The sequence below is a fragment of the Macaca mulatta genome, chromosome 3 (genome assembly GCF_049350105.2).
Source record: "Macaca mulatta isolate MMU2019108-1 chromosome 3, T2T-MMU8v2.0, whole genome shotgun sequence".
In the NCBI taxonomy this organism is placed as follows: domain Eukaryota; kingdom Metazoa; phylum Chordata; class Mammalia; order Primates; family Cercopithecidae; genus Macaca; species Macaca mulatta.
In genome coordinates, this window is record NC_133408.1 from 167,737,733 (window position 1) to 167,750,845 (window position 13,113).

Sequence of the window (13,113 nt, forward strand, 5' to 3'; positions counted from 1 at the left end):
CTCTGATACCTTGTGTGAGTGATCATCCTTACCTTCCTATGGGGCTCTGACACACCAAGCCAGACTACCCTATACTTTGTGCAGAATACTGTGCTTGGAACTGGTATATACAGCAAGAAAAGCATGGCCCCTGCCCTCACAAAGTGTATCACTCACCAAGGAAGATAAACAATGAATGAATAATTGCCATATACTGTGATGATGTATCACATGGGGAACCCACCAAGAAGAGAACACATGTGATTCTCATATGCATGGCACGTAGTAAATACCCAATAATGATGGTTGTTATCATTTCATGTATTTTTACTCTCATTACCACTAAGCACCAGCATCACAACTGTTCCTCCAGGAGAAATCTATAATTAGGGGATAAGAAGCTAAGAGAACATGGCTTAGATGCTGAGCTTTAAAGGAAAGAGAGAAGAAAGTTAGTGGGCAGGGTGTGGAGTGATTTGGGAATCTAAGGCCTCAGGAACTCCATATGGCAGGTCTTAACTGGTTTGTAGCCATTTGCTGATAGGATAAAGAGGGCAGGGACAAGGAAAAGTAGAGAAAGTGCCCTTGGTTTTTCCTGGCCAGGCAGGTACTCAGTAATTCTGTGAATTGATTTGAGCAGAATTAACTAGGGTGGATCATTAAACATTTGTGTTGTCTTTCTTTTTATATCAAAGCTTGTTTTGTGAATTTTTCCTTGCCTGCTCTGCCATTCCCACTTTCTCCTCCAAACCCCATGTATTGACTGTAAAATGTCAATGCTCAGTAATTCAAAATGCAGTAACAAATATTTCTTTGTTCTCTTGGCATTTAAAACAGCCAGGACATCTCAAACTATCAAAAGCGGAGTTGTCCCCCATGCCACTCCCCAGCCTTCTTACTAGCTCTTTGATGGGTAGAGCCTCTCTCGTTCCCTGCTAGGGCCCGTTGGTGACAACCTTAGTTAAATCCTCACCATGTATCAACATCTACATCTGCTGATTTGAGGCTGTTGCCTTCGCCATGCTGCCAAACACAACTCTGTGATAATGACAGCATTTGCCAGCACGCTTATGCAGTGACTCAGGAGACAGGGTGACCAGCAAAGCAGCCTCTTTGTGGGAGTGGATTTTGAGAAGTACTAATTCCGTGGCAGTTTGGAGATATTAATACTGTGCTGGCAGTAGATAAACAGACATCAGAGGGGCATATAATGAGAAGATAATCAGCCACCGCATCTTTTCCTCCTTGCTCTACCAACACATTTATTTTTTTCTTCTTTTTAAAAAAAAAAAAAAAAAACATATTCTGCTGCGTTTTGATGAATAGAGCCGTTAAATTGCGTAAACATGCACAGATACTGGTTGGTTCAGCTCCCAGCATCCCCACGGTATGACTTTCTAAGAACGACCGGTGTGTTAGGAGTTAACCACATTTTCAGACAATACTCAGTCATAGCATATGGCACGGTAGCCTATTGCTTACCATAGCCTCTCCCTAAAGGGCAGCAAACCAGATGGTTTGAGTAGGGCCTTTGGTATAATTATGACAGACACAAAGAAAGACATAACCACCATTCTCCCTCAATAATATCATGCCTCTTGTTTTCCAGTATTTGCTATAGTTAATTATACTTAATTTTTGAAAATTTGTTTTTGCAGTTTGATTGTTCATAACAAAGTTCCCTTTCCAGATTGGGGAGGAACCATTCAAATATATATCATTAGGTGTCTGCATATCATTTCCCATTCGTCTTTCTCTAGTTAGTAGATGCAGGCCACATAGAGTGACATCTCTCATTCCCAAGTGTGAGCAATATTCTTATTCTGGCAAAAAAAAAAAAAAAAAAAAAAAGATTTGTTGCATTTGAGCATTACTTTGCATTAGAGTCTAACCTGAGATTTTTTGTAGCTCCCGTGGAGTATTGCACCAAAACTGGTCATCTCAGATTTTATACTTTTTACTTTCTTTGTTCCCCATCTTGATTTGCTTTTTTCTTTCTTTTTTGAGATAGAGCCTCATTCTGTTACCCAAGCTGCAGTGTAGTGGTGTGATCACAGCTCACAGGAACCTCAAACTCCTGATCCTCCTTCCTCAGCATTCCAAGTAGCTGGAACTATAGGCATGCACCACCACAATCGGCTAGTTTTTAAATTTTTATTATGGAGATGGGGTCTCATTTTGTTGTCCAGGCTGCTCACAAACTCCTGGGCTTAAGTGATCCTAGTGCCTGGGCCTCCCAAAGAGTTGGGATCATAGGCATGACCCACAGCGCAAAGAATTTCCTTTCTAATAGAATGCCTCCCTCCTATCTGCCCCTTCTCTCTTCATTCATAGTCTTGTCTTTTCCAAGCCCACTTTGGGTAGAAGATCCACTCTCAGGAGTTCTTGTAAGAGAAACACTTTGTTATGTAAAACCAATGTTTCTAACGTTGCCAAACTAAAAGAAGACATTTTCTGGTTGTTCTGTCGGCTAGAAAGATTCTGAGAAATTTAGGTCATGCTTTTATATGTTCCGTTTTTTCTCTATGTGCCTAATATTTTATAGCAGACTTGAGGGCAGTGGCTTGTTTATAACATTCTGTAAATAGCCTGGTGCAATGTGGGCTTTTTACAGATTTTTTTTTTTTTTTTGCTAGTTTTTAATATATGGATTGATATAGCATCTGACTGTACTAACCAGAAAAATGCTGAGCTAGGGAACTTTGTTATTTAACCTTTTATTTGGATTTCTAGCTTAGCAACTCATTGGTCTTGAAACCTTGGCTTCTCCCTTCCTCTGCCAGAATGCGTTAAGACCTCCAGGTGCTAACTGTTATTATTTCTGTTGACTGAGCCCCTTATGCACTTCTAGTGCTCACTGACCTATCTTTTCTGTTGCAGAAACATTGCTGAGGCTCTTGTCAGCAAAGGTCTAGCCACAGTGATCAGATACCGGCAGGATGATGACCAGAGATCATCACACTATGATGAACTGCTTGCTGCAGAGGCCAGGTAAGACCAAACATTACTAAACACATGGGAACCCACATCCTCACTTTTTTCTTTCCCAATTTTGTGCCTATACCTGAGCAGAATGTGTTGGAAAATAATATGCTGAGAAAGCGTGTATGATTATTCCAGATTTTCCCCATGAAACGAAGGACACACTTTGAACTTGCTGTCTAATTTTGGTTAAGTGCACTTGGTCTTCCATTTTAAAAAACATGTAAAATAGGTATATATTAGATACGATCTCCCTATGTAGCTGTATAAAAGAAAGCATGAACGAGTACACTATAGCAGATATGTTTATCATTATTCCGGGACTAACAGTGAAGCCATACTTATGTGTGTAGTACATTTGCCTCTGTTTCTTACCTCCAAAGGCCTCTACTCCTAGCCCCTCCCATTTACCACCTCTAGACCTTTTGTCATGTACAAAGGAAATGAAAACATTTATTAGGAAATGAGTTTTAGTTTCAAACACTTCTGAACAGCTGGCAGGAGACCATTTGAGAAGCCCTGTGACATTTTACTTTTGTCCTTCATCCCTGTGGCTGGTTGCCCCAAGGACAGGCATGCTGCTCAGCAGTATTTCTGGCCATTGACATCCCTCAAGGCTCTTACTCAGGGAGTCTTTTGTCACTGGGTGGTGTGGTAGTTGAGTGATTCCCAGACTTCTTGGGAAACAGAGCAAGAACTGAGCTACTTATTGCTGAACTGACTTGGATAGCTCAGCAGACTGCTTGGACTCAACCAAAATATATCCATTGTTTAAACGTGATTTCAGAGGCCTGCCTCACTCAGCAGTTTTTCCATAGCCTCTAGGATCCATTTAGTTCTAGGAGTTTGGTAATTGTCAGGTTATTTTTTACAGTTAGAGGAGGAATGACTCTGGGCACATGTTATCTCATCTCAGCTTCAGATTTTGTGTTGAGATCACTTCTCTTGCTCTTTGGCCCATAACATTGCCCTGATATGTGACATTTACCTCTAACACCGTGTCACATCCTGATGGATAGAGCATCTGTAGAATGTCACACAGAATGTCAGCTGAGAAATCAGTCTGTCAGGCTGCTGTGGCTTTTGGATTCTTTCTTGTGGGCTTTTCCCAGTAGACCCTGTCGAGGACCTCATTCTTAAGTACAAAGAGTCCAGTGAAAATACTCACATCTTTGGTTGTTTAAGGCTCATTAATAGTCATTTAAAATATGTAGTTCGTGATTGGTGTTTTCTCACAAACCTCCTTACTTTCTTCTCTCCCTGCCTATATTATCAGTAAGCAAGGCAGTCCCAAAGAACTCGTGATGAGAAATGTGACTTCACGTTTCTTGGTTCTGGTTTTGTTTGGTTTTGTTTTGTTTTTAATTTTTTTAATTTTACCTTTTGTGAGTATATAGCAGGTGTATGTATTTATGGGTTACATGAGATATTTTGGTACAGGCGTGCAATGCGTAATAATCACAGTATGGAAAATGGGGCATCTGTCCTCTCAAGTATTTATCCTTCATGTTACAAACAATCCAGTTATACTCTTAGTTATTTTTTAATGTACAATTAAATTATTACTGACTATAGTGACCCTGCTGTGCAATCAAATACTAGGTCTTATTTATTATTTCAAGCGCTCTCTCTCTCTCTCTCTCTCTATATATATATATATATATATATATATATATATATTTTTTTTTTTTTTTTTTTTTGTACCCATTATCCATCCCTACCTCACCTCCACCCTCTCACTACCCCTCCCAGCCTTTGGTAACCTCTCTACTCTGTGTCTCCATGAGTTCAATTGTTTTGATTTTTAGATCCCACATGTAAGTCAGAACATGCAATGTTTTGTCTCTCAGTCCGTGGCTTATTTCACTTGGCAGTATGACCTCCAGTTCCATCCACGTTGTTGCAAATGACAGGATCTCATTCTTTTTTAATGGCTGAATAGTACTCCATTGTGTATAAGTACCACAGTTTCTTTATCCATTCATCTGTTGATGGACACTTAGGTTACTTCCAAATTTTGGCTGTTGTGAACAGGGCTGCAGCAAACATGGGAGTACAGATATCTCTTCGATATACTAATTTCCCTTTTTTAGGTGGTATATACCCAGCAGTGTGATTGCTGGATCATATGGTAGCTCTATTTTTAGTTTCTTGAGGATCCTCCAAATTTTTCCCCATAGTGGTTGTACTAATTTGTATTCCTACCAGCAGTGTATGAGGGCTCCCTTTTCTCCACATCCTCGCCAGAATTTATTGCCTGTCTTTTGGATATAAGCCATTTTAACTGGGGTGAGATGATATCTCATTGTAGTTTTGATTTGCATTTCTCTGATGATCAGTGATGTTGAACACCTTTTCACATGCCCGTTTGCCATTTTTATGTCTTCTTTTGAGAAATGTCTATTCAAATATTTTGCCCGTTATTTTAATTGGATTATTAAACTTGGTACTGTTTGATCATCCAACTCCAGTAGGAAACGGAACACTTACTAAACTATCCGTGGGATTTGAGGGGTGGGTCCATGCTGGGCTTATTCAGCCCAATCTGATGGTAACTTGAAGAACAGGTTATGCATTTCCAGAGTAGCAGGAGCCCTCAGCAGTACAATGGAATGTATAGTTGTATTTTCCACGCAGGCTTCACACTGCCACCAGTGAATATGTAATTCTGACAGAAAGGTAAACATGAAAATAATTTGCAGAGCTGCTCTGGAAAGTGAGGCTGGAATAAGCTCTTTTATTATGCTGTTAGAAATAGCCATGTTGTGCTATAATACTTGATGAGTATTCATAGATAGTGAAATTTTTTAAGTTTTAGGTTTTAAGATGAAAACAGCCTTTTTAGTCCAGTGCTTATTTTGTGCAGAAGTAATGTAACAAGATGCTTGCTTGCTAAGGCAGTGAGCTGCCTAGAGATAATTGTGTTGAGCAATTGCCTTCAGACTGGATGGTGAGAAAATTGGCTTCAGGGTCATTGCACTGTTGCAGGTTGAGTAAACGGAGAGAATTAACCACTTCCCTATGCCCATGAGGTATTGCCATAAGGAAATACAGGCCTCATACAGAATGGGAAGAAATACTCAGCATGAACTGTGAGTGAATTTTGGTTTGGAGCAGTTTTGTCAGTGAGCCCCAGGATGCTAGCCTAGTGCCATCTTCTCGATGCTAACCCCCAGGAGGGTGAAGTCAGATTCAAGAAAGATCAGAATGCTTGCTAGATAGGAATGGTAGTTTTGTAGCCATTAAAAAAGATTTTCAGTGCAGAATCCCCATCCTTATGTTTCTGGTGTTTTGTTTTGGTGACTGTGGTTGTTTTGAGACAGGGTTTTGCTCCGTGTCCAGGCGGGAACGCAGTGGCACAATCATGACTCACTGCAGCCTCCCTTTCTTGAAAATGGTAAAGTTGACCACTTTTCAAGACCACCTCTGTCCTGACCCTGGCTTATTTGAGTTTGCCTTTAGTTTGAAGCACTTCGTTCTCCTGTGACACACATTCCCCGTGTTCCATTAGCATTCTTCTCGCCTCTCTCACGTTACAGCCTATCAGAGCTCTTTCACATGCTGCTTCTGCCCCTTCTCCAGCCAGGTATTGAATATTATCTGAGTTTAGGGTTGTTTTCCCCTAGATAGATTAGCTGTATTTTTTCTAGCTGAACTCTGCTTTGAGATTTTATACTCCTGTCAATGCATTTTTCTCTACCTCCCACCTTCGTGTCCTCTGCAGATCTCATTAGTGAGTTGTTTACTCCTTTTCTGGGTCCTGAATAAAACCCCTAAAGAAGAATGGCTTTGGTGTTGACCCCCAGGTCTCTCACTGCACAGACTGTCACTTAACTGTCTTTTGTTTATCATCCTTCAGCCACTTCTTAATCTTCAGCGATTATGTACTGAGCCAAGCCAGTTTGAATTAATTTCTCAAGCAGAATTTCTTAAGGCACTGTATTTAATGCTTTGGCAAAGGCCAAATTCATAACATATGCCGCATTCATATCAGTCATTCGTTCTGACACTCTTTAGGTAAATAATAGACGGGTCAGGTGGCAAGGCATCATTCTGCTCTGCCCTTCCCCACCAAGATGTCAATTCCGACAGACTTCTTTGACCCTGGTTATTGCTGGTGATATCGGCAGTGGTACAGAGTGCTCTTCTGTTGACTTTGCTTTCCAGTGCACTGCTTGGCCATTAGTACTTTCAGAGAAACATTGTAAGCTTTGGGGAAAGGGCAGCCCGTTAAACTTGTCTGACTTAGGTCAGCACTGCTGCCTGCCTAGAAGTTGATGAGCTTTCTCAGGGCTCTGAAGCCTCTACTTCCTCTGCAAAGGGATATGATCTGCCAGCCTTTCTCATATCATTTCATGGGCGCTCAGGGAGTGATGCGGTAGGCACTCATTGGGAGACCAAATGAGACAGAGGGGAAAGAAGAATACCAATTTGCAGTTTGCCTGTTGCTTTCAAGCATATCTACCTGCCTGTATAGAAACAAACTCTACCACATCAGCAGCTCTGTTCAGTTAGCTGACCCTTCAGGGCTCCTTTATTCAGGTGCCTCTCTGCTTCTGGGAAACCCTCATTATGTCTTAAATATATGACCCATCTAGAGGAAGCCACGTCTTTTTTGTTTAAAGGGTAAATAAACCTCACATTCCCAAAAGGCGGCCTTTTGGCCTTCCTTTCCAGCTCCGTTGTCTATCATCAGCTGCCCCCTCCCTCATTACTTTGTGTCCTAGCAAGATAAGGTTTTGGCGTTTTCTCATATACTCTCAGGCCTTGTTTATCTCGTAGGCTTTGTTGAAAAGCCCTTGATGTTGTCCTACAGTTCTGAGAGTTCCAGTGTGTGTATCTTCTGTTTTTTGTTTTTTTACCCCACTCAGAATTTAGGTGCAGCTGACCCACAGTTTCTCTGTGACACTCCTGAACTTGGTCTCACTTTTTAGAAGCATCATATGGACTCCTTAGAGTGTGAAACATTATCTCTGTTCTGCATGATCCTGTTTGATTCCCATATTGACTTTCCGCATTTCCAGTTCCTCTTTTTGTTTTAGTGTTTCTCAGTTAGCTGGCCTGCTGCATATGCCTAGTCTTGACGAGTCTTCCTAACTTTAGGCAGAACTTTTAACTTCTTCAGGGAATATTTCTTGTATCCTTCTGCGGTATTTCCAAGATAGTGAGTCATTACCGGGACCCTTTTTACTTTCTGAAGTGTCATAAAAATCTTTCATATGCTGTATTTTATGTATTTGGTGTAACACATCCAAGTTTTGATTTTGGAGAGGCCAGAATGTGAATTTCGTCATCATGCTAGATGTCTTCCAAGTGGAGCTTTTGTTGAGCGTGTTATGGACACTGAATATGAGTTGGTAATGTTTAGAGTCTGATCAAAGCGTGGCTGTGTGCTGTGTTTTCTTTAGACATGGGGGATATCATCTATGTACATCTTCTGATGCTACCAGTAGCTTTATTTTAAAATGTAATATTTTAAGAATTCCTAGAAATTGTTAGAATCTGGCTCTTTGCAAGAAAACACAGAAGTTATGTTAGTTCAGAAGTTGGGGTTTTATTCCTTTAAGGTATCTTTTAATTCTAAGACTTGCAATTTCAAGATCCGATGTATATATTCAGAAAAGAAATTGATGCTCCGGCTTGACTGTAGGAAAGCAATTGTATTGAACAACCTAGTGTCTGAGCAGATTTAAATGAATTTAGATTCATTCTGGTCATACATAATGAGGTTAGGGTTATCTCAGGAGAAGAGAAAAGGGCAGGCTCTCACTTATCTTTTCATGTGTATTCTATTTCTTGCCTGGCACACTGCAGATTTAGAAAACCATGGTGTTGTCATCCATCTTTGAAAGGCAAGTGTGAACCTGCCCTCATCTCAGCGTCGCCTTGGCTACTTCTCTTCCCAGTCCCCTGAAGGACTCATTTTTCTGATTCAGCAAACTCTCTTTCTAAAACACGAAAAACCAGCACTCCAGCCTTGCTGTGTTCTACATCTCCAATCTCTGAACTCCAAACCCCATAAGGACCAGTCTCTTGCTTTTTTTAGTGAGATTGGCAGTGCCCTCATATTGTAGGCTTCTGTGTTTGAACCTGTAGGAAATCTGCGCTGGCATTTCTGTCACAGACTTTGGTCAAAAAGCTATAAACAGATTGATAAACTCTTTCTTTCTTAAACCAATTATTAAGAGAGATTCAGTATTAATTGCATATCTCTCTTGGTGACGCAGTTAATGGGGGCCACTGGGCTTTCTAAGTTCTACATGTTTGTAGCAGTGACTTGTACAAATATTTTGCAATTCCATTGAATGAAGTGCTTTTAAGACCACTGGGAAGGAAATGGTCTTGGTCTTCCACTCTGGACTTAGCTAGAGAAGCTCTCCCTTTTTTCTGATTTATAGGGAAGTTTTTCCATAAAATTTCAATAAATGGAGGGAAAAAGGGACTTGTGCCTTAAAAAAAAAAGAAAAAAGAAAAAACTGTTGACAGGTCCTTCATATCTGTGTCTTCAGTTTTACTGGCATTCACATACTGGTTATGAAGGAATGTGAAGAGTTATTTGCCAGCATTTTCTGTTGCTAAGTTAAAAGATACAATTTTCGGACTCTGAAATGGAAGAGGTTAGTATATTGGTTTGACACTATTGTGATTTGTTAAATGTTTTGATAAGCAAATTTCATTTCTATAGCAGTCTGTTTAGACAATTGGCATTGAATTTATGTGTTTTGAAATTTTAAAACTGATATATCCTATCACAGAGTGTAGATTATATGGGTTAATCAGTTCTCCAAGAAAGCATATCTTTCCTCTGTCAGAAAGAGCGGTCAAGGCTGGTCTGTGTTGCATGTGATGGCTTTGTATTCATTTCTTCTCTTTATTCCTTTTTGTTTGTTTGTTTTTTCAGTGTATCCTGGGTTCCAGGCATGGGCGATAATAGTGGTGAACAAAAAAGATAATAGACTGAACTCTTTACAAAGCATACAGTCTCAGAGGGACAGGCACTAAATACTTTTATTAGTACTGCTGGATATTGCTGTTTTTCCTATTTCTTCTCTTTTCTTACCTGTTTTCTTAGCCCTTCCTCTTTCCTCCCTCTTTATTTTTAACACTACTTGCCTTACATCTTTTTTATTCCGTCTCTCATTTCTATTAAATGGTCCCATAAGAGTATCCTCCTGAAATTCATCTTTTCTATCCAGCCTCTGTTCTTCTCAACAGTTTAATGGTATGGCTTTAAATAAACCAAGATTTCTCACTTTCAATCTAATGACCTCAACAAGTGAAAATTCTTTTTGAATAAAAGTAGAACCTATTGAATATCATGAAAAACAGAGCTCTTACTTGAAGTTTAATGGTAGATTCCTGTAACACCAGGGTACTGTTGGATTTTTAGCTCAAGCATCATAGGAGGCAGTAGTTGGGTGTCTTACGACTGCCCTCTTCACTCTCTGCATTACATCAAGCCAGTACGGGTTGAAAGCCAGCACAGAGGAGGAGACGGGCCTTTCTCTTAAATGTCCTAATGGCTTCCTTTCTTTTTTAACTTTGGAAATGCACATCCCACCCTATATTTTGTGGTTGCAGTTAAGTGTCAGGGTCATGAGGTTGCTAATTGGGTTCAGCACATGTCATTATGTGTCAGTGTGGAGGGTTTCACTGTTGGGGAGTAGGGAAGATCAGTTTTTGCAAGTGGATGTGATAACAGGAAAATGCATTAAAAGAGCTGGTGTTGGGAAGTGATTTGACGATGCAGCTGAATGTGGGGAAATTTAGCTTTTCCCTTTCTTCAGAAAAGATGATGCACTCAACATCCAAATAGCAGTAATCAATCTGCATTTAAGGCAGCACAAATGGCCACTTCTGGAGAGCTGTATGATGTCTCCATTTCCAAATAGTTTTCTCTTTCAGGATATTAAGAGGATCTGTTCACTCCCTCCATCCCATCCTTCTCTTGCCTCCCCACCCCTAGTTCCTTCTGACATAACTCATGTTGTGAGACTTTTCTTTATGATTCATGAGGGGCTGGAGTATAGCTGGCACCCTTTAGCTTTATCTCCTATCTTAACTAGCAAGCTGTGGGTAGTCCTGCAGATCATGGGTGGATGATGAACTGCTGGAAAGCAGTCCTCCTTGGCCGTGTTCTGTAATCATTAGTCTACACTGGTTGTATTCCTTCAAAGAGGACATTGTTCTAGGCTAAACTTCATACATGAATTAGCCATCATTTTGTCTTCCCCCACCCCCATCCCCCAAAATAGGTTCAGCTATGACCACTTATCTGTCCAGAGCCACTTGTCTGTTTTCTTCCATCTTACTCTCCCCTTGGCTAAGAGGCTCTTGCTTCTTTCACACAACCCAAAATATTTGATATGTTGGAAGGTTCTTGTACTGGGAATATCATTTCAATCCAAAATGAATTGTAATAATAAAGTGATAACACTTGACCCTTGACTTTCTTGAATGTCTTAAAACTTGCTTCCCTAAATCGGTGGCTCTCAGACCAGCCACATCACTGTCGCTTGGAAACTTGTTAGAAATGTGAATTCTCAGCACCCTGCCTACTTCAGTCTAACACATTCTTTAGGTGATTCTGATGCACACTAGAATTTGAGAAGCACTGCCCTAATCAGTCCCTGATCATTGTAAAATAAATCAAAGTGTATGCCCTTTCATGGAAGATTGATCATTTAATCTTCATTGTAATTGGAATTACGGTCGTGGTTATAAGTAACAGAGAACAAGGCATGGAATGGACGAGGTTTGGATTTCTATAGTATGTCCCAGCTCTTTATTCCCCTTGACTCCTGTCTCTTTCCCCCTTCCTCAAACTCTAAGTTCACGGCTCCTTAATTCGATTCCTTCTGAGTAGCCTCCACCAGCTCTTGGCTAATTTAATGTGAAATCATCTTGAGTGTTACAGTGCTTGCTTGCTTTGGCTCATCTGCAGCTTCAGGTGGCTGAGTGGGTCGGAGAGCTGAGTCTCTATTAGGCATATCCCTATCCTGCTTCTGCTCTAATCCTTAGAAATCTCTCAGGAGGACTATAGTTCGAATAATTAGTCACTGATACATCAACGCACAGAATTTTATAACTGCTTGTGAATGGGAAATCCGCTTCATAGCTTTCTTTCATTTGCAGGATTTTTTACATCTAAATTTCTTGTAAACTTCCTTATGCATTTCTGTTTTATCGTAAGCTGCTTCTGACTCTGCCCCCCGCCAGCACCCTCCAACTTTGGTCCCAGAAGTTGAGAAGGATTACTTCCCATTGCTCTTGCTTTTACATCAAGGTCAGAGAGCCAGATCTCTGGGGTATGGCAATGAATTTTTTCCAGTAAGTCAGAATAAATGTAGCTCACATTAGAAAATCATTTTCCAAACTGAACATTGTCACAGAATTGTTGCTTTTCACTCAATCAAAAGACACATTTAAAGTTTTCTGTAACTGATGTGTTTGTGTTATGTAACAAGTATTTTATCAGGTATTTTGGGAGTAAAAACAAAAACACATGATCTAGTGATTTCGGTGAACAAGTAAATAATTACAAATATAATTACAAACGTGGAGAATATATGTGGGTAGTTGGGATTCTTAGGGAAAGGAGCACCCAAATTGATGGGTTATCCACAAATAGAGTCCACGAGAGAAGGCATGTTCTGTTTGGTTTGCCTTGGTGAAGGGAGATGGAAAGCAAATGCCAGTTTCTTGCCCTATGACAGCAGTTTCTTATCCTAAGGAAGTAATTGGCAAGGTTCTCTAGAAGTTATTCCTCATGGCATTGTCGATAGTAGTAGAACTATTCACATAAATATCTAACAGCAGGGAATTGATGAAAATTTTGAACCATACATTCATATATGATGGATTTCCTGTGCACCTATTAAAAGTGGTGCTTAAAGGGTGTTTTTTTCTTGAAATAGGATTATGAGTCATTGTTTCCTGAAATTTTTTTCTGGCAGACTTTGTAATCAGAACAGCAAAAACTATAAAATCAGTGTCATTGAGGCCATTTTGAGTAATCTACCTTCCTGAGGCCCTATCCTCTCAAGAAGACTTTAGACTGCTCATAACCACTACTGCCCAGCTCTAATATTCCTTTGATCCTAATCTGGGATAGTAGAGTTTGCAACTGTGTTCACCTTGTCTCTAGCATTG

At 40.2% G+C, this 13,113-nt stretch overlaps 1 protein-coding gene across 5 annotated transcripts in view; it reads left to right on the top strand.

Annotated features, from left to right (window-relative positions):
• The window catches only part of SND1 (staphylococcal nuclease and tudor domain containing 1), a 439,060-nt gene that overhangs the window by 233,346 nt on the left and 192,601 nt on the right, over window positions 1-13,113 (top strand). For all 5 annotated transcript variants that reach the window (XR_013415510.1, XM_077997257.1, XM_077997256.1 and 2 more), the window contains exon 13: window positions 2,860-2,970. Coding sequence is in view for 4 of the 5 variants with exons in the window: in XM_077997257.1 (XP_077853383.1) it covers window positions 2,860-2,970 (111 nt within the window). In the remaining variant the exon portion in view is untranslated. The remainder of the gene's footprint in view (window positions 1-2,859; window positions 2,971-13,113) is intronic.